The sequence below is a fragment of the Phoenix dactylifera genome, chromosome 17 (genome assembly GCF_051530095.1).
Source record: "Phoenix dactylifera cultivar Ajwa chromosome 17, Ajwa_hap1_PhDact_Kaust_v1.1, whole genome shotgun sequence".
NCBI lineage: Eukaryota > Viridiplantae > Streptophyta > Magnoliopsida > Arecales > Arecaceae > Phoenix > Phoenix dactylifera.
The window spans coordinates 11,708,651-11,731,003 of NC_143206.1; the positions used below are offsets into that span (position 1 = coordinate 11,708,651).

Genomic DNA, 22,353 nt, shown 5'->3' on the forward strand with positions numbered 1-22,353 from the left:
TCCAGATGGTAGAGTGCCAACTTTGCATCCCAGTGGCACATGGAAATAGGAGCATTACCAACTCATGTCTACTCTTGTTTCACAAGATAAGAAATGGACATGCACACCAGAGTGTTAAGTGCATATCATGTTTACCTATCAATGAATTAAACTTTACCTTCAAAAAAAAAAGGGAAAAAAAAAACATCTAGTGTATGATTGTTGTTGTCTTAACAGCGATTTACATGAGAATTCCTGTGATCCCTTAGACCAATAATGTTACAAGGTCTAAAGGAAACAAATTGCTGATAAAATGACCAAAATAACAGTAGCAGCAGCAACAATAATATTATATATTTTTTTTTTCTTCGTGGGGTGATCGCCGTCAAGAATCATACAATAGTTCTTAAGACTACTCTTCCTCCCAAAGAAAAAGAAAAAGAAAGTTACTGGAGGCCAACTCAATTGACTTGACTTCTGCATCGGCTTCATATGAATATGCTTTAACCATATAGCTTCCATCGTATCCCCAAAAAGCCATCCATTTACAAGCTAGAGGCAGCAACCTCAATGAAATTCGGGCCACTGTTTCGGATTAAATTGATGTGGACACAAGATATTCCAGTTCATGGGCCTGAAGCATGCTACCTGCAAGAGATAAAAGTGCATTCACAATAATGAGCATCAGGTAATTAAAGCTTTGAGGTCTTCATTGACTGAAAATCCAAATAGCATCAGTAGCTACAAACCTATAAGTGACTTCCTGCTATTCAAGAGATATACTGACCGAGATTTTGGCCATCAGCAATGAGTTTCTTTTGAAACCATAGAGACTCAAATAATTTGACATATTATATATCTAGACTTTACATATTACTATTGAGCCTCTTAAAACCTTATGCACTTTCTCTAATCATAACCTTTCTTCTATTTACAATCCTTCAACCTTCATTTTTATCAAGAGCTGACTAATCGATTATAGATTATCCAAAGAATAATGATGTTGTGATGGTTTAGCTTTAAGTTTGAAGGTTCACTTTGGATAAGAACATCATTTTCTTCCCATAGTCTTTCAGGAATGTTTGATAAGTATGTTGGCTAGACTTAAGGAATACTTATAGCTGGTGACCAAATTAAGGTAATAAAATCTTTATGTAGCTTCAGAAAATATTGTGAAGAACTCTGCATTCTTTCATGTAAAATGAGAACACATTAACTTTTCTCTTGAGTTTCTTTATGGAAGGGGAAAATTTGCAGAAATGATCTCCAGTCCTAAGACCTGGACCCCTATATTGTGTATACAGCTGATCTGATCCAGATAGGTGATCAAAGAATTGAGGGCCGTTGTAACTGTTTCCTTGTTTGACCACTGAAGATGCTTTGAGAAAATTTGGTATTTGATGGAAAGAACACCTTTTTCTCTTTCTTTTGCACGAAAGGAAGTTCACTATTATTCTAAAGTTGATGGAGAAAAAATTATAGCACCGTCATTATCCTAATTGTTTGACTATTGAAGACACTTCCTGTTTGATGAATTAATTTTAGAATAGGGACCAATTGCAAAACAGGATGATGAAGTTGATCCTAATTAAATGGAATATATCATGTTAGAAAACCAAAAGTGAACTAACTCTAGTACAGCTGAAGATCTTTCCAAATTATCTAAAACCTAAAAACATCCATCAGGTGCATTTGTGTTGTTTCTCTTTATCTTTACGCAGTAACACATCCATTGTCGCCTTTCAATTAGACATCCCACAAACAGACGGAAAAGGGCACTGCATATTTGATACTTCTGACTAATGTTTCATGCTAAAATAGAGGAAAGATTGAGCTACAAAATGAGCTTAAGAAAAATAAATACCATTGTAACCAAAAGACTAAATACCTGTGATTTTTTTCAGAATTGAAGAGGCTATAGCTTTGGAATCCTGGTTTAGGTAGACGGAAACTCGTCTGTTTGGCAGGTAGGAACTTAGAACCTCCTTCATCTGTGCTGGTCTCAAGGCCGCATTCATAGCACAAGGACTCCAGATCTGCCTCCTAAATGGTCAAAAATACAGGTTATCAACATAACAAACAATTAAAGTAATGCTTGTCCTTCTATTAATCAACAATAGACTAAGTTAATCACGAGTGGCAGAATAATGGAAATAGTACCTTGATCATCAAGATTTTACATAGGTCTCTTAAGGGGTAAGGCTGAAGCTTGTAGCTGCTGTAACTGATATAAGATAGTGCTTGTCCACGAACCTTTAACAAGAGAATCATGTAAACATTAATAATCTTATAGATTATAGAAATTCAAAACAAACTATATACTAAAGAGCCATTTGGCATAACTCTGATTTTTTTAGTTTCAGAAACAGAAAAATAGAAATTCTATTCTGCTTTTTCTAAATTTTAAAATATAAACGTGCTTAGCATAGTCAATTATTTTTAAAAATATAAACATCGCAATGGTAGTGTAGATGATGGTACTAGCAACATAAATAGTGGAGGCGCTGATGGTGCCGGTGTCAAGGGTGGTGGTGGTAGGCGGAGGTGGCGATGGTGGTAGTGGTGGTGGGTGGGGTGGGGGGACGTAGTAGCGGTGATGGCGGTGACAAGAATGCCGGCTACTTGGTGGAGGTGGCAAAGAGTGATGTGGCAGCAACAGCAATAGTGGAGGGTGCTAACAATATAGAGGAGGTGGCAATGATAGCGGTGGTGGTGTAGTGAAGCGGCGATAGTGGTAGGTGTGGTGGTAGCAGCAACAGAGGTGATGTTTGCATTGTTGGCAACGACAACGACAGTGGTGGTGGCAAAAAATGAAAGTTTCTTATTTTTGAAAATATTGAAAATAAGAATTTCTTACTTTTAATTTTTTCTAGAAATAATGAAAATGACTTTTGAAAAATAGAAAAAAACATCAGTATTGATGATATTTTTGTCTCAATTTCTACAATTTTATTTTTAGAAATAGAAAACTAGAAATAAAGGTGATGCCAAATAGACCCTAAATGCTCCTTTTGGAAGGGTCACTAATAGGCAATAATAACCACATTTTAACCAACCGGGCTCATTCCAACTCTCTAGAGACGGCATCATCAATCCTTCCTTGTCATATTAAGGGTCAAATTTCTGAAAAATTCTAACTTTCTCAAACCTTTCAAGCAACACCCATCAAGAAAAAGGAAGTAGAGGGAAGGGGAAAATAGAGGAGGCATTAGATAAAGAAAGTAAGAACATTAAATTAAAAGGAAAATATATAAATAGGAAAAACTTTGTTTTCCCTTCCATAAGTACACATGAGACACATGATCCTGTTTTTTACCAGATGAAATTCCCCCAAATAACCCAAAGTGAAGAAAGAAGATAGCCTTCTATCTTGAAATTCATCCTACAACCCTGTATTAGTTTTCACAATTAGCCCATATGCCATCATCTTGGAGTGCATGGACAAGCTCAACCTTACCTAGGACACACCCCTCAACTTTTTGTTGGCTTGCATGAGAGACTTTTTTGTATAGAGATCAGTGCACCATTATGAACTCTTATTGCAAGTAACCATGTAGCACAATTGTATTTATGACTTGCGTCACCATTCTCCACTTCTTTTGAAATGAAATGATAGTTCAATCAAGTAGGCATTGTTGTAGCACAAAATACTGGACAAAAAATGACTTCAAGTTACCTTGGCCGAAGCTCAGAGAAAAAGATGCCTAATAACTGGTGTGGAAAGGTATTGTTCCAGATAAATATTTTAACAAGATTTTGCTTTTTGCCGCTACACCTAACAGGACACTTTCAGAAGATAATATGGCAGCCAGTAACCAAACGATGAATATCTGAGTCAGTCCAAGTTGGTTATCATGTCCTTGACTATATATTATATAGAAGAAATCAAGCTGTCTTTAATAATGCCTTTGATGTGTAAGTGACCATAAGCTGGCATATACCTCATTGACAAAATATGTGGCACACTGACACTAGGATGTGAGGATGGAAGATATTCCAAGATGTCAATCAAGATCGAACTTATTTTTCTCGTTGGGCAAGAGCTAGTTGCCCTTGTTATATTGAGTCCTATCAGGCCTCCTATGTGACAGTCCAGATTCTCCCAGTAAATTGATAAATAACTAGATTTAGTTATTCAAGAAAGCAGCACCAAATTCAACAATGCTCAAGTCAAAAGCTAACAAATCTTTAAATTGAAGGAGTGATGCATCATAACATTTACATGAAAATTTTGCTTCACACCACCATATCATAGATTATAAAACAATAACAACAAAATAGCGGCATTGCCTGAGAGATAAGAACATATAAAATTATGCAAGCCTGATAGAAAGAATCAAAGGATGATCAGGATTGAAACTTTCACCAATTACTGGAGTGATTGATTTCATGCACAGGATAGTTTCCAATAATGCAATAACCCGTGGTTTTTTCCATAAAGACTTCTTCTTAAAAATGGTATATAGCAACACGTATATGTCTGTGGTTCCAGGAACTAGATATAAAGTCTCATCATAGTCCAATCCAAATATAAAGTTGGTACCTTTTGCTACAATAAGTTTTACAACTCGATGATCCACTTTGGAAAGAGACCATAATTACTAGTACCTGCCACTGAGGAAATGAACTAGTCTGTTTGTTGCCCAAGGTGACAAGCCAAGAGGGGGGGGGGGTGAATTGGTTTCTTTTAAATTTAAACTATCTTACTCAAGTCAAATAGATGGTTAGTAAGCTAAGGCAATTCACAACACAAACAACACAAAGTATAGTGGTTCGGTGCTCTCCTTAGCACCTACGTCCACTCCCCAAGCGACCCCTTGGGAATTCACTATAATCTCGCGGATTACAGTTGGATTGTTTTACGGGCTCACAATCCAAAAACCTTTGTTGGTTTTACGGGCTCACCAACGAACCTTTACAATTTGGTTTTCCGGGTTCACCAAAAACCTTTGTTGGTTTTACGGGCTCACCAACGAACCTTTACAATTGGTTTTCCGGGTTCACCAATCAACCTACTTCGTTGGTTTTCCGGGCTCACCAACCAACCTTTACAAATAGTTTGACAAACAAAAAGAAAGATTCAAACTCCTAAATGAGCAAATGAAACAATATTAACTACAAAGAAGAGTTAGAAAGTATTTATCGCTTTGAAGTGGCTTTGCTCTTCTTTGTCAAGGATGCTTCACTCTTCAAGGGAGGATGGAGCTCTTGATGACTCTTTGAATCTGCTCAACCCCTTTCTTTGATTCTTGAATGAAGCACTTGAATGAAGAAGATTAGGGCACTTTTGTTTTCTTGTGTACTCTTTGATATCTCTTTCAAAAGTTATTCTATCTGATGAATAGTGCCCCTTTAAATAGCTTCCCACATCCTTTGGACAAGCCCCAATGGTTAGATTTGAAAAACTAGCCGTTACTGACCTTGGGAAGGACAAAAAGTACATCTGCAGAACTAGCCGTTATGCTTCAGCCCGTGTTTGGGTCGGCTCAACCTGTCCTTGGGTCGACCCAACTTTCACTTGGGTCGACTCAAACATTCCTTGGGTCGACCCTCTCAGAAAACACAGAAACTTGAAATTCAGCCTTCCTTCCCTTGGGTCGACCCAACCATTCTTTGGGTCGACTCAAAGTTCACTTGGGTCGACTCAACTTCTTCTTGGGTCGACTCTCTCAGTAATTCCAGAGAACCATTTTCTGACTTCTTTTTCTGTTTTGCCTTTGGGTCGACCCTCTCAGGGTTTGGGTCGACTCAAGCTTGGGTCGACTCAACCACTATTTGGGTCGACCCTCTCAGTAAATCCAGAGAGCCATTTTTCTGTTTTGTTTCAAGAATCTTGGTGTTTGGGTCGACTCATGCTTTCCTTGGGTCGACCCAACTCACTGTTCATCTGTGCCAATTTTGCAGAAGTGTGCCAAATGACTTCTTGATGTGCCGGGGTCGACCCACTCAATCTTTGGGTCGACTTAATCCACTCTTTGCTGTATCTCAATGTTAGATTCATTCAAATGAACAATGAAATATATCTATGTCAATTCATACAAATATACTGAGAGTAATGGACTTATAAATGAAGTATTGATTTAACTTATAACATACTCTAGATAATTGCTTGTTAATCATCAAAATAACACTATCATCCTCAATCTCCCCCTTTTTGATGATTACAAAATAAAGAGTATGAACCTATTGTTATTTGTCTTTGAAATCAGTTTTTGAAAGGGCTTAACTTGCTGAATTTCAGCTTTTCATATATAAAAGTGAAATCTCCCCCTATATCATTTAAATGTTGCCAATTTGACTTTTTGAATTGCTCCCCCTTTCATTTATAATTCATTAGCGATGAAACTTCAAAAATTTGAGATAAAATATGAGTTTCAGGTTATGTATCGGGGTGCGAGAGGTGCGTGCCAAATTCTGAAATTTGATATAAATTTTTGACTTGATCATTTTCATTGTTGCAAATTGCTCCCCCTTAGATGTATATGCTTTCTTATATGATTTTCAATTTGTTTTACAAGTTATTTCTCTTTCTTTCTTTACTTCTCCTTTCTTTAACTTTCTTTACTTCTCCTTTCTCTACTATTCCTCTTTCTTTACTTTTACTCTTATCAATCTTTCTTTACTTACTCTAAAGATATCTTTACTTCTCCTTTCTTTAACTTTCTTTACTTCTCCTTTCTTTAACTTTCTTTACTTCTCCTTTCTCTACTATTCCTCTTTCTTTACTTTTACTCTTATCAATCTTTCTTTACTTACTCTAAAGATATCTTTACTTCTCCCCTTTTTGTTACTTTATCTAATCTACAAAATCTTTACTTCTCTCCCCTAAGATCTTTACTTCTCCTAAAATAAATACTCTTACTTTACTTCTCCCCCTTTTTGTTATCATCAAAAAGATACATGGAAAAGATGCAATAAATAGCAAACTTCAAACTTCATTGATCAAAATAGGAATATTTTAATACAGTCATCCCCAAAATGAAAACAAATACAATGTTCCTCAATCAAAGTTTAAAGATACATGATAAAAGCAAAATACACATGAGAACTAGATATCTGGCCTAGGCTCTAAACATAAATGCTAAGATCAGCCTAGGGAGACTCTAACGGCTGGGATCTAGTCCTCATCCTCCTAGTGTATGTGGCGAGGGGAGGTCGTGCCTGGTGAGACTGTGTCTGGCGTGGAGCACGACGAGCTGGATGACTCTGTGCCGAAATCTCTGACTCAGCAGCCTGTGGCACAGATGGTCCATGAGTCTCTCTCTCTCCGGAGTGCTCCTATCTGCTGCCTCAGATCACTGATCTCAGCAGACATGACATCCAACCGGGCGTCCTCGCCTGAGCTGACATGAGCTCAGTCATCCTGCTCCAGAACTCATCCGTATCTCTCGGAGGAACGGATAATGATGGTCCGGCCTCTGAAGGTGCAGGAGGATGATCCATATGCTCCTCATCCTCATCCTCTGGTGCATCTCCCTCTGGTGCCTCACTCTGAATGCCTGCTCCAGTGTGAATCCACTGTCCGTTCACTTTCTCATATCCCATGCGTATAAGTGTCCGTGCAGTGTATGTGTCAGTATGATGCAGACTCTTGAATGCCTCCTCCTCGAGAGCTAAACCGTGCTGTCGAAAAATCAAGGTGAGTATCATACCATAAGGTAGTGATACCCTGTTGCTGCACATCACCTTCCTCATCTGTCTCAGTATCATGGCCGGAAGATTTAGGGGAATCCCCTGAATCATACACTCCATCACTGCTAGATCTCGCTCTGTGATGAGATCGAATCTCCCGGTCTTTGGAAATAAAATCCTATTTATTATACTGAGCAGTAATCTCATTTCAGCGGAAAGAGAACTAGCTATTACCTTCGTGGAAAAGTCGAAGTTCTCATTTTCCATGATCAACTTTAGAGCTCTCATTTGTTTTCTGGCTTTTCCGGAGTGGCTCCTATGCAGGGTAGATGAAGTAGCTCACTCAAGCTCTCCTCGGAAACTCAAACTCGAACCCCTCGAACTTCCGAAACAAGCCCTCCCATACCAGTTTTGAGGAAGGCATAGAACTCCTGAACCAATCCGGGGTAGATTACCACATCTAGGGAGCAAAGATACTCCCAACCTTGCCTTTGGATCCATTCCCTCAACCGAAACCCTTCTTGATCAAAGAACTCGGAATGGATCCTTCTCCCCGTTGTAACCGGCCTTCCCGCAAATCTTGCAAGTATCACTGAGGGGGAAGGAGGAGGAGGGGCCTCCGCACGTGCCTCACGTCGTGGAGACACGGGAGATGGCTCCGTAGGTTGCCTTTCCTCCAGTTGAATCCGTGTGACTCTTCCGGATCTCTTGGCTACGGCTCTTTTGGGTCCCATTTCTCTAGGATCTCAAGGAAATCTACTGTTTGGAGATGATTGGAGAAGATTTGAGAGTGGAAAAAAGGATTTTCGGAAGAGGACAAAGGGTAAACAGTGCCCTAGATATGCTCTCGGGTCCCCTTTTAACAGTGGGGTCCCGACGTTGGGTCGACTCAAGATTTTTCTTGGGTCGACTCAACGTTGGGTCGACCCTATTCTGGGTTGGGTCGACCCAAGTGCAGAATTTTTCTTTTTCTCTTCCTTTTTGCTTCTAAAAATTTTCTTTGCTTCCAATCCTTATAACTTCTTTCTGGGACAATGATACATGAGTAAGGAATCTATAGATAACAAGTTTGACTCATGTTTCATGAGATTTTAGAAATTAGAGGAATGTATCATGAGACTACTAGCTCCCTTTTATATTTCTTCAATAAAAAGGATCACATATGCCTAATTCCCTCCTTAGCATGCAGAATCTATCTTCACTCAATGGTTTCGTAAATATGTCGGCTAATTGTTTTTCAGTGCATATATGCTCAATATATATATTTCCATTTTGCACATGATCCCTAATAAAATGGTACCTTATTTCTATGTGTTTGGCTTTAGAGTGCTGAACTGGATTTTTAGTAAGATTGATGGCACTAGTATTATCACACTTAATAGGAATATTATCTAGTTTAACTCCATAGTCCTCTAGTTGTTGCTTAAGCCATAATACTTGAGCACAACAACTACCAGCAGCTATGTATTCAGCTTCAGCTGTGGACAGTGCCACTGAATTCTGCTTTTTGCTGAACCATGATACTAAGTTGTTTCCTAAGAATTGACATGTGCCACTTGTGCTCTTCCTATCTAATTTGCATCCGGCAAAATCAGCATCTGAATATGCAAGCAAATCTAGACATGAGTCTCTTGAGTACCATAAACCTATATTGGTAGTTCCTCTTAAATATCTAAGGATTCTCTTAACAGCACTTAAATGTGACTCCTTAGGATCGGATTGGTATCTAGCACATATTCCTACACTAAATACGATGTCGGGTCTACTAGCAGTAAGGTAGAGCAAGGATCCAATTATTCCTCTATAGAGCTTAATATCAATACTCTTCCCTTTTTCATCTTTGTCTAGCTTACTAGTAGGGTTCATTGGAGTGCCAACTCCCTTATGATTTTCATTCCCAAACTTCTTTAGTATTTCCTTTGTATACTTAGTTTGATGAATGAAAATGCCTTCTTTAGTTTATTTGATTTGTAATCCTAGAAAGAAGCTTAGTTCTCCCATCAAACTCATTTCAAATTCTCCATGCATTAAATCAGCAAATTCTTTGCAAAGAGTATCATTTGTGGCACCAAAGATTATGTCATCTACATATATTTGTACCACTAATAGATTTTTGTCCTTTCTTTTGAGAAATAGAGTTTTATCTACATTTCCTCTACTAAAGTCATTATTAAGCAAAAATTTGCTTAATCGATCATACCAAGCCCTAGGTGCTTGCTTTAATCCATATAATGCCTTATGTAGTTTAAACACATGATTTGGAAATTCATGATTCTCAAAACCTGGAGGTTGTTCTACATATACTTTCTCCTCAATAAAACCATTTAAGAATGCACTCTTCACATCCATTTGATATAATTTAAAATCCATAAAACATGCAAATGCTAGAAGTAATCTAATAGCCTCTAATCTAGCTACTGGAGCAAATGTTTCATCAAAATCTATTCCTTCTTCTTGATTGTATCCCTTAGCTACAAGTCTAGCCTTATTTCTTATAACTAATCCATTTTCATCTAATTTATTTCTAAATATCCATTTTGTTCCAATTACTGAATTATGCTTTGGTCTTTCAGTTAATGTCCATACATTACTTCTTTTGAATTGATTTAATTCTTCTTGCATGGCATTTATCCAGTTATTATCTTTTTCAGCTTCTTCATAATTCTTAGGTTCTAATTGTGAAACGAAAGCAAGATAATCATTTAAATTCCTAAGAGATGATCGAGTTCTTACCCCTTGAGATGGATCACCAATGATTAAGTCTTTAGGATGTCCATGTGCATACCTCCATTCTTTTGGCAAGTTTTGGGATTGTGGTGGCACGCAATCATCTCCCTTATCTTGATTTGGCACGTCATCAATATTCAACTTTTCAAAGTCGATAATTCCTGTATCATCATCAACAATATTTTCTTTCCTAGCAGACTCACTATCAGACTCATCAAATATAATATTGACTGACTCTTCCACTACTAAGGTTCTTTTATTGAATACTCTGTATGCCCTGCTAGATGTGGAGTATCCTAAGAAGATACCTTCATCTGACTTGGCATCAAATTTACTTAGATCCTCCTTGCCATTGTTTAAGATAAAACATCTACATCCAAACACTTTAAGATATTTAGCAGTTGGTTTCTTATTCTTCCAGAGTTCATAAGGAGTTTTCTTGGTTATAGGTCGTATTAAAACTCGATTTAGAATATGGCAAGAAGTGTTTATAGCTTCAGCCCAAAAGTACTTTGGAAGATTTGACTCACACAACATTGTGCGTGCCATTTCTGCCAATGTCCTATTTTTCCTTTCAACAACCCCATTTTGTTGAGGCGTTCTAGGTGCTGAAAATTGATGTGATATTCCATTTTTAGTGCAAAATTCTTCAAAGTGTTGATTTTCAAATTCCGTACCATGATCACTTCGAATTGCTACTAAGGTGAGTTTCTTTTCATTTATGATATTATTATATAGTTTCAAAAATTCTGAAAATGCTTCATTCTTATGTGCCAAAAATGAAACCCATGTATACCTTGAGAAATCATCAACAATAACTAGTCCATATTTCTTCCCTCCTAGACTTGTAGTTCTAGTAGGTCCAAATAAGTCCATGTGTATGAGTTCAAATGGTCTAGTTGTTGATACTACATTCTTCGATTTGAAAGATGATTTAGTTTGTTTTCCCAATGAACATGGTCCACATATTTTGTCCTTTTCAAAGATCAGTTTTGGCACATCTTTTATTAATTCCTTCTTAACTAGTTTTGATATTAATTCCATACTAGCATGTCCTAATCTTCGATGCCAAAGCCAACTAGTTTCATTTTTCTTTTCTTCATTAGTAATTAAGCATAAACCATTTTTCTTGCCTAACTCATGAAGATCTACTAAGTAAATATTTCTTTGCCTTTGTCCTACAAGTACAATGCTATTATCTTTAGGATTAGTGATTATGCATACAGATGCTTCAAATGTAACTTTAAACCCTTTATCACAAAATTGACTTATGCTAAGAAGGTTATGTTTCAAACCCTTAACTAATAAGACATTTTCTACAAAAATAGATAGAGCAATGAAAATTTTACCCTTTCCAATGATATGCCCTTTACCATTGTCTCCATAGGTTACTACTCCACCCTTCTTTGATTCCAAGGTGACAAATTGATCTTCGTCACCGGTCATGTGTCTTGAACAGCCGCTATCTAGATACCATCGTTTTTCCACTTTATCAGCTGCAAGACACACCTGCAATCAAGATCAAGAAGAAACTTTAGGTACCCAAACTAAGTTGGGTCCTTTAGGGTTAGTACTCCATGTTCCTTTTGGAACCCAAACTTTCTTGAATTTAATCTTTTGATTATAACTTAACTTGTTTTGACTGGACTTTCTAAAGTTACATTCATATGCTCTATGTCCTAACTTATTGCAGCAATAGCAAGTAATATTTTCACTTTTAGCTTTTACAAAAATGTTCTTTAAGAATTTTTGTTTCCTATTCGTTCTATATCCTAAACCGGCCTTATCATATACAGCTTTTTGGCTATCAAGAATCAAATTTAATTTGGTAGAACTAAGAGTAAATTTATCTACCAATGATTTATATTCTTCAGCATCTTCTTTTAGCTTGATATTTTCACCAATTAGATTCTTGGTTTCATTTGCAAGTTTTCTACTTAATGTTTCACAGTTATGTGACAGCTTTAACTTATCTTTGATAAGAGATTGATTTTCTTCTTTTAGAACTTTATTTCTATTAATTAGTTTCTTATGTTCTTCCATGAGTTCTAAGAATGCATCATGTAATTCATCAACAATAAAATCACAATCAAGTTCAGAATCTACCTCATCGTCATTGGCCATATGACACATTTGGGCCATCTCTTGATGATCTTCCTCCTCTGAGCTTGATTCCTCACTTTCACTCCATTCAGCCATGAAATTTTTCTTTTTCAACTTTCTTGCCATCCACTTCAAATCTGGGCAATCTATCTTATAATGCCCGGGTTTGTTACACTCATAGCACATGGGAGTTTCTTTTTCCTTTTCTTTGTCCTTACCCTTTTCTTTGCTTGTGTTACCTTTAAGGAAGGGTTTCTTTTTATGGAACCTATTCTTACCTCTCATAAATTTTCTGAATCTTCTCCCAAGCACAGTCATCCCTTCTTCATCGATTTCTTCATCATCATCCGAATCTTCCGATTCAGTTAGTTGTTTAGGGGTGGTAGTCTTTAGAGCAATGGGCTTTCTTCTCTTGACCTCATCTTCTGAATTTTGCCTCATTGTCAACTCATGGGTCATGAGTGATCCTAGAAGCTCCTCTAAATGTAGTGTGTTGAGGTCCTTTGCTTCTTGAATAGCGGTTACCTTGGCCTCCCAATTCCTTGGTAGAGACCTGAGAATTTTTCGCACCAAATCAGAGTTAGAGTAAGATTTTTCTAAACTCTTAAGCCCATTTATAATGTCAGTAAAACGAGTAAACATTTCAGTTATGGACTCAGTAAATTCCATTTTAAACAATTCATACTTGTGTACTAATATGTTTATCTTTGACTCCTTAACTTGATTGGTCCCTTCATGTGTGACCTCAAGTCTGTCCCAAATTTCTTTGGCAGTAGTGCAAGTAGATATTCTATTAAACTCATTTACATCTAATGAGCAGTAAAGTACATTTATAGCTTTTGCATTTAACTGTGCTAATCTTCTATCACTTTCATTCCAATCCATTTCTAGTTTGGGTATGATAGTGCCCTCTATGTTAAGTGTGGGTGTGTGAGGTCCTCTAGTGATGATTTGCCATAGTTCATAGTCTGAAGCTTGAATGAATATTCTCATTCTAGCTTTCCAATATGTGTAGTTTGTGCCATTAAATAGAGGTGGTCTATTTGTGGATTGCCCCTCACTCATAGAACATCCCACTTGGGTTGTCATGATCTTTAACTCTTGATTGTGAGATCAATGAGTACTATTAGAGCACCTTGCTCTGATACCACTTGTTGCCCAAGGTGACAAGCCAAGAGGGGGGGTGAATTGGTTTCTTTTAAATTTAAACTATCTTACTCAAGTCAAATAGATGGTTAGTAAGCTAAGGCAATTCACAACACAAACAACACAAAGTATAGTGGTTCGGTGCTCTCCTTAGCACCTACGTCCACTCCCCAAGCGACCCCTTGGGAATTCACTATAATCTCGCGGATTACAGTTGGATTGTTTTCCGGGCTCACAATCCAAAAACCTTTGTTGGTTTTACGGGCTCACCAACGAACCTTTACAATTTGGTTTTCCGGGTTCACCAAAAACCTTTGTTGGTTTTACGGGCTCACCAACGAACCTTTACAATTGGTTTTCCGGGTTCACCAATCAACCTACTTCGTTGGTTTTCCGGGCTCACCAACCAACCTTTACAAATAGTTTAACAAACAAAAAGAAAGATTCAAACTCCTAAATGAGCAAATGAAACAATATTAACTACAAAGAAGAGTTAGAAAGTATTTATCGCTTTGAAGTGGCTTTGCTCTTCTTTGTCAAGGATGCTTCACTCTTCAAGGGAGGATGGAGCTCTTGATGACTCTTTGAATCTGCTCAACTCCTTTCTTTGATTCTTGAATGAAGCACTTGAATGAAGAAGATTAGGGCACTTTTGTTTTCTTGTGTACTCTTTGATATCTCTTTCAAAAGTTATTCTATCTGATGAATAGTGCCCCTTTAAATAGCTTCCCACATCCTTTGGACAAGCCCCAATGGTTAGATTTGAAAAACTAGCCGTTACTGACCTTGGAAAGGACAAAAAGTACATCTGCAGAACTAGCCGTTATGCTTCAGCCCGTGTTTGGGTCGGCTCAACCTGTCCTTGGGTCGACCCAACTTTCACTTGGGTCGACTCAAACATTCCTTGGGTCGACCCTCTCAGAAAACACAGAAACTTGAAATTCAGCCTTCCTTCCTTTGGGTCGACCCAACCATTCTTTGGGTCGACTCAAAGTTCACTTGGGTCGACTCAACTTCTTCTTGGGTCGACTCTCTCAGTAATTCCAGAGAACCATTTCCTGACTTCTTTTTCTGTTTTGCCTTTGGGTCGACCCTCTCAGGGTTTGGGTCGACTCAAGCTTGGGTCGACTCAACCACTGTTTGGATCGACCCTCTCAGTAAATCCAGAGAGCCATTTTTCTGTTTTGTTTCAAGAATCTTGGTGTTTGGGTCGACTCATGCTTTCCTTGGGTCGACCCAACTCACTGTTCATCTGTGCCAATTTTGCAGAAGTGTGCCAAATGACTTCTTGATGTGCCGGGGTCGACCCACTCAATCTTTGGGTCGACTTAATCCACTCTTTGCTGCATCTCAATGTTAGATTCATTCAAATGAACAATGAAATATATCTATGTCAATTCATACAAATATACTGAGAGTAATGGACTTATAAATGAAATATTGATTTAACTTATAACATACTCTAGATAATTGCTTGTTAATCATCAAAATAACACTATCATCCTCACTGTTGATATTTATCACCAATCTGAAGGTATTTCTAAATCAGCATGGTAGCTTTTTCTAATTTACACTCTCATAACACAAACCATACCACATGGTAGTTATGTTGCACAAGCCAAAAATAGGTCCTCCATATAGGAATCAGCCAGGATGGGTGAAAGTTGGCCTTGCAAAAGCCTAGGCTAGCCTATCATTTTTTCCTCCTGTTCCTTTCCCTCTGCATTGGATGGTGGGTAAGCAGCCTTTTCACCAGAAGTTGTACAGAACAACTCATGCAGCAACCACTTATAACAAAAGAGAAGGAAAAAATTATGGAGCTAGTTGACTAAAGCATCATTGTTACTCAAAGTGTACGAAGTTCAGTGGTATCTATGTACATTGAAGACTAAGAAATGGAAGACAGGAAAGGTAAGAAATTGTAAAAGGAAAGGGAAAACCAGAATCGATCAAAGCAATAAGGCAAAAATTGATCTAAGATTTCTTTAACTTTCCAAAAAAGGATCCAAAGTCAGAGAGGAAACATCTTATCCAGCAAGATCGACATAATCCTCAACACCAAGAAATCATGAATCTCAAAAGCTACCAACTAAGTACGTCTTCCAAATTATGTCTAGTAATGGTAAAAAAATGCTTACACATTCTAACAATTTGTATAATGCAGTGTTAGCTTTCTTTGTTAACAGGACACCTTATAATGAATGTTGTGCCTGCGCCCAATGATAAAGCCAAGCATATTAGACCAAGGCAACACAGAAACAAAGGGCTACATGATAATGAAGCAAGTATAGATGGATTAATAGGAATCTGAATGAATAAAGTCAATACAAGCATGGAACAACCTCATTGAGAAAAGGTTCTAGAAGACACAACTGCAGATCAGATGCTTCAGCTGCAATGGTACTAAACAAACGCTTATAGTTGCCCACTTGAGAGTACCTGACATCGTAAAGGTGTCATCAGAGTAAATTCTGTTACTAATAATATGAAGATGTTCAATCAATCACATACAAAAAAAAAGAAATTTTACTAGCGAAATTTGAAGTATAAGGAGAAAGAAAGAAGTCTATTGAGTTGCCCACACATAAAAGGGAGGGGCAAGAAAAGAGGCAAGATGGAGTTTCTGAAAGTACTACAAACATTTTGAATTGCACAGAAGGTTCGACACTGTATGATTCAATAACTTACCTTAATAAACTCCTAGCAAAGCACATTTCCTTTGACTGGAGAATTGGAAGAGCTAATTGGCTATACCAAAAAGAAAGCGAATCCCCCTGTGTATCAATGTAACATGTAAGGTCAAGGGGTCAATCAATCAACTCAAGCTCACTATCATCATGGGCAAGTTAGTATCCACAAATAAGGCAAAATCAGATACTGACCATTTTTGGGATCTTATAACCCAGATGGAGAAGTACATAAAATGAATAGAATTCAGCTGCATTCTTGCCTATGGACTTGGATCTTTGATTAATATCATACATATCGAAAAGAGACAAGAGGCATTTCATCAGCTGTTCCATATTGAGGTAACACAAAGAGGATACATCAGACTTGCCACAGCACCTGCCAAGTTTCTTGTGTGATATGATATGAAATTTAACCTGCAAAAGTTGTAATAGATATTAAATAAAAAACACATCACTAATGTTTTTAAACATGCAAGACTGCAATTAAAGAAACCACAGAATTACATTAGGACAGCCAGATGCAGTAATAAAAGGACTGTAATTTTCTGAAGTACATTAATAAGAATAGCCTCCCAGAAATTTCAAGGTAAAGGACCAGCAGGCTTACATACAGTAACACCAAAAATATATAATGGAAGCATTGATGAAAAGCAGAAAGCTGGATGCTGCGAGAAAAGAAATGTAAGCTTAATATATATTTTTAGATTTAAATGGGTCATAGCCTATCAAACATTTCGAAGTTCAAGGACAGAAGGCTTACAGATGGGGCTACCACTCAAACATATTAATGAGGAAGAGTAATAAAACAGAAAGCAAGTCCTACCCTACCTTAATTGTCATTTTCCAAAGTGGAATATAATGGATCAGTAATCCCAGATAACTCGTGCAACTGAATTTATAGGTGTCCCTGTCTTTGCAAATTTCTGAGTTTTGATCAGGAATTGACAATTTATTGGAGTTTCACTGTTCTTGACCTTCAAGACTGTTAGGCTGAGGTGCTAACTTCTTACCTCATAACTATGTTCTAGCCTACTGCTAGCTTTTTCTCAACATAAAAAAAAAAAAAAACGATCTCACTGAAAAAGAAATGAACAAAAAAAGTCACAAAGCAAAACCAGAAATCTGCAGGCAATTTTTCCAATGTCCTTAATATTCTAGAACACTACAACTAGCTATGCTTGCTTGAGTAAAAAGTTCCAATAATTTATGAAAAAGGGATATTTTCTCAAACAAAAAAGAGGTAAAGTCAATACATTATGTCATACACTAAGACGTAGGAAATTTTGGAAGGTGAAGCTTATTACAGGTATGCAAAGGGTAGCTTTTAGAAGTAAAATTATAATGCTCAAATTTTCATAGCATGTTTGCAATCTATACATAAGGAACTGAAAAAGGTCAGAAAAGAAGCTATACCATATCTTCATACATACAAATTGCTTGATCATTAATCATGTTCTGTATGCTGAGATCTTGTCTGATAGACCTCGTCCTATCGAAGATGAAATCATGAACTACTTCAAATGGATATTCTGGAGAATCCATTAAGTCCAAAAGATACTTTAGTGTATTTTGCAAAACTGGGAGAGGCCGGATATCTGATGCCTGTATATGTATGGTAGAGATAGTTCTGCAAAACTAGAAAAAGATGAAGGGTGAAAAACATTTATATTCTAATGATCTCATAAAAAATCAAAGAGGAAAGATTCACAAGGACAGGCCATATATCATTAAAAAATCTAGGAGATGTAAGTACATAATTGATCTTACTTATCAAGAGATATTTTTAACGAGACAAGCCCCCTAAGTCTTGCTTGTGAATGACTAGGAATATGAGCTATTCTCAGTGAACATGCAATGCTCTAAATTTGTTGAGTTAATGAGGTACATAGAAAACAACCTAGAAAAAAAATCTTGTTCAAATCAAGATATCAGTTAAAGAGTCATATAAGAGACAGTTAAGCAAAAACCATGCTACCTATACTACATTTGCTAGCAGGAATCTCCCAACATGGTGCTGCATCTACTTAGGAATCTATTCGGAAACTTGTCCTTGCACCCACTTCCTAAGCGTTTCTTATTAATAAGCATTTTATTATGAGAGCTGCTTCCTGATACCCGTGCTCCCACAACTACACACACTTCTGGGAACTAAGACATTATCTAAGTCCAGAATACATGACAATATGGTAAGTCATACTGGTTAGTACTGGTATGTACTAACCGTACTAGTACCAAATTGGTACATAAGATAGGGAGCATAACAATTGTCGGTACGCCAAACCGACTACCATACCGGGCATACCAATACTATACCAAGATGATACCGATATGGGATCTAGCACCCAGACAGTGAACCTTGTATGAGGCAATACGTATAGGGTAGCTGACAAACAAAGCTCCATTTCCAAATATAAGTCGAAAATATGACCTACAAAAGATGTGATAAATTTCCCTAAGGTCTCTTCCTGCTAGCAACCAAGGAAAGCACATTACTATCATTTTAGCTGAAAATTATGACCTTACTGGATTTTATATAACAATAATCCAAAGTTATCATATGTCCTACCGTCTTACAAGTCAAAAAGATGCCTTAATGTTCTCTTATATCCAAGGAAAAACGCACGGGCTCCCTACGGGCTCCTATAAGACAACCCGTAACCTCACCTCAAAAGTCTTGCTAGAAGGTGTTATTTCGATTTTTTAGCCTGCATAAATATCCAAGATTTGCCAAATGCATAATTGATGTAGAACTAAACACACATTTGCACGGGTTATCACACACTTCCTCCATTCAAGCCCCAGCATCTTTACCAAGCTAAAAATCCAAATCCAATCAAATTCCATTATAAACATCATGATTGGCCCGTGGTCAGTCCCAAAAAGGCCTATGCTGCAGTATCTCCAAGTTTACATAGGTCATAAACCAGATCCACTATGATACCATTTGTAACAATTCGGAACTACACTCAAGTAACCAATCGGAATGTGTTATTTTGGTTCCTTCCCCTTACTAGTACCCAAAATCTATTTAGTGCATAGCCGATGTGGGATGAAACATATATCTGCATGGGTCCTCACACTATTAGAAGGACAAATGTGTATATGGAATCTTTAGCGAAGTATGAACAATTTTGATTACGCACCACCAAACACGTTGAGTACCAAACTCTACTACAAAGACATATATTCTTGCAAAGAAAAATGCCGATCTTGGCACCTCCCCCCCCCCCCCCCCCCCCCCACTCACAAGTATCAAAAAAAGGAAGGAAACTGACAAAGTCTTATTTAGTTGATTTGAAGTTCATTAAATGCACTACCTACTACTGAGTGTCCTCTCCCAGAGCTAAAATCCTAGCAACACCATTATCCCCATTTAATTATACTTCCCTTAACAGCATAAAATAGTAAAAGATCAAAATTTTACCTTTTTCACAGCAAGGCCTGGAGAAGTTCTAGCCAGATTTCCATCTAACCTTTCAAACACTGCCAAGTCTCTAAGCCGCTCGCGCTGTGCTCTCTCTTTTTCTGTGATAAGAATGAGCTCAAATCATTAAGAACCAGCCCAAAATAAAAAATTCTGACAATTATGAACCCAACAACCGCTCCTACCTCACTGCAGATAAGTTATATAGCATAAACACTACACCACTATCTAGTCCACCCGCATCCATCAATCCATCAATTCATAAATATCATAAAATATAAAAGAATTGGATCTAGATTCGATAATTGAACTCAATCTAATCGAAGAACAAGAATTTTGAATTTGGGAGGAGAGAAGGGTGTACCTGGACACATATCGGGGCAAGTTCCAACCAAAGCTGGGGCGTTTGGAGAGTAGAGGTTGCCATCGTTGTGACTCCGTTCGCGTATCGAAGAGCTCGGATCAGAGCTCTGTTCGACGGCAGCATGGGGTTCTTTCCGAGCCGGTGGACGAAATTTCCATGAATTCGAAGAGGAAGGCGGATTGCGGCGAGTTTCCCTTGCTCGCTGAAACCCCGATTTGTCGGCTCTGCTCCTATTCTTCTTCTCCATCTCCGGCTCTGCCTCTATCTCTCGTTGGAAAGGTCGGGATCTAGGGCCGCAGGGTTTTGGAGGGCTGTCATTAAAAAAAAAGGGGCTAATCTCGATTTCTATTCGACATCCACCTGGTTTATCTGATGCTCTGTTTTTTTTTTTTTTTTTTTTTTTTTTTGGGGGGGGGGGGGGGGGGGGGGGGGGGGGGTTGAAAGACGGCAATTTATATAGCTATAACGTGAGTACATTCTGTCAAATCAGAAGAAAGCAAAAAATACAAATCGGGCGGAAGTTCTACTGTGGATTTCCAGTAGAACTCTCTGGAATGCCGTGCAACATAGGAGGCGACCCAATCTACTGCCCACTTCGCCTCCCGAAAAACGTGTACTGTCTGAAACTCATCCATCTTCATAGCCAGCCTGCGGGTCTCTCGAATAAGTGGGTGACCATCTCCATACCTATCCGTTCTCCAGATCCAAGCTATCACAATAGAAGAATCCTCCTCAAAATACACCCGACCCGATCTACTTAATTTTTGAGATAATTTTAGATTTTCTATCATAACCTAACCCAAACCCAGTATGCCATTGGGGCCCGCAAGTATGCTTAAGGGCCAATAACTTTGTATTACTTTAATCTCTTCCTATGCTTTTAGGCAAAAGGAATAGAAAATGCTATTTTTATGTACTATCGAATGGCATGAATTTTACATTAAGATTTAGATTAGTTACATTAAATTGGAGCGCTGAAAACTTTTCTAAAAAAAAGTTTCAAACTAATAAAGACAAAATAAAGTATAATTTTATCGTGCGGAAGAAGATAGGTATATAATGAGTCATTTGCAGCTATTAAATTTTGCCATGTACTATTATCAAAACTATATTTCTCGTTTTGGCTTATGTATGCTTTTTTTAGTAGTATATTTTTAAAAAATGGTAGTAGATGTATTCTAACAAATTCAGAGGATATCACTGCTGCGTAAAAAAAAGATAAACATAGACACGATTCTTTTCTACTCAAAAAAAAGTAGTGCATACATGAGCAAAAAATTTTTTCTCGTGGCTAACAAGGTCGAGTCTATCATTATTAGATTAGTTTGTAATGGCATCAATCTTTAATACTAGGGTACTTTCACTTGTATGGTTATGCATAACCTGTTTTCTTTAATTTTCACTCATTGCAAAATAAACCAAGTATAAAGAATGACAAGTACAGAAATCCGATCCAGACTTGACCCAGACTCAATTTTTTTTTGGGTTAGGACAGGATTATACATGAATCCGACCTGATCCGAATGACTCATTGGATCAACAATTTTAGTTGTGGACCCAACCCAACCCAATCTGATCTTTTATTGGGTTAGGTCTAGGTCCAATATTAGGATCCGAACAAACAACCGGATTAGGTTGGGATTACTCATGACCTGGTCCGGTCTAACCCATTTACACCCCTAGAGATGATGCCATGGAGTCCATCTACCTTTCCTACCTAAACAATGGGAGAATTTAATATCTCAGTATATTGTACACACTTAAAGCTTGTTTGGGCGGAGGGAGTTGAATTCTAGAATAGAAATAAGTAATTCCCGTTACATTTCAACCCATTTTAAGTCCGACTGTGATCATCGCAAACCAAACACACCCTTATATCTAATCGTTATAAATTTATATATATATTTATGTATTTTTTAAAAAAAATATATGTTATACATTTTTATTTGTTCTATTTAAATTATATTTAAGTGTGTTAAAGTCAAGGACTAAACGCTAGAGGGCCATTAAAATAATGGGATGTGAATAAAAAGTTTAATTCAGGATTATTACTTGTAAGCAATTTTATAGTAGACAATAATTATAATCAAGGACTAAACATTGAAGGTCCATGCTATCTTCTTTTGTATCATAGTGAATTGAATTGAAGTTTTTGGTTTCTCTTTATAATAGTTTCTGACGGTGTGATGGTGCAGTCATGGCGGCCTTCATGCGAATTGAATATTTTTCTTCTTTGGGTGCAACTCTATGCATTAAGTAATGCAATGTCGATGAAATTATAAGAAGTC

The 22,353-nt window shown here is 37.4% G+C and overlaps 1 protein-coding gene across 6 annotated transcripts; it reads right to left on the reverse strand.

The window, feature by feature from the left end:
- Positions 1 to 130: 130 nt before the first annotated feature.
- On the reverse strand, positions 131 to 20,438 carry SAC3C (SAC3/GANP/Nin1/mts3/eIF-3 p25 family). 6 transcript variants are annotated; one of them, XM_008797946.6, is made up of 9 exons: positions 20,066 to 20,438; positions 19,702 to 19,802; positions 17,691 to 17,912; positions 16,470 to 16,691; positions 16,276 to 16,361; positions 15,930 to 16,026; positions 2,140 to 2,232; positions 1,868 to 2,022; positions 131 to 627 (listed from the first exon to the last, which is right to left on the reverse strand). In XM_008797946.6, the coding sequence occupies exons 1-9, from the start codon at positions 20,310 to 20,312 to the stop codon at positions 624 to 626; spliced, it is 1,227 nt and encodes a 408-aa protein (XP_008796168.1). In that variant the 5' UTR covers positions 20,313 to 20,438; the 3' UTR covers positions 131 to 623. The 6 variants fall into 6 exon arrangements, 5 of the variants coding, with proteins under 5 accessions (XP_008796168.1, XP_026662245.1, XP_089784316.1 ...); XM_026806444.4 differs by lacking the exon at positions 17,691 to 17,912 and having other exon boundaries at positions 20,066 to 20,437; XR_003386578.4 differs by lacking the exons at positions 131 to 627; positions 1,868 to 2,022 and adding an exon at positions 15,726 to 15,797 and having other exon boundaries at positions 20,066 to 20,437.
- Between the last annotated feature and the right edge of the window lie 1,915 nt (positions 20,439 to 22,353).

Coding starts and splice junctions, on each gene's coding strand:
- SAC3C (XM_089928190.1), bottom strand. CDS start 11,382: ATGGAATTAATATCAAAACTAGTTAAGAAGGAATTAATAAAAGATGTG. Junction 2,233..10,344: donor TTGGTGATCCATCTCAAGGG/GTAAGAACTCGA, acceptor CTCTTGTTAAAG/GTTCGTGGACAAGCACTATC. Junction 2,023..2,139: donor GTAAAATCTTGATGATCAAG/GTACTATTTCCA, acceptor TTGACCATTTAG/GAGGCAGATCTGGAGTCCTT.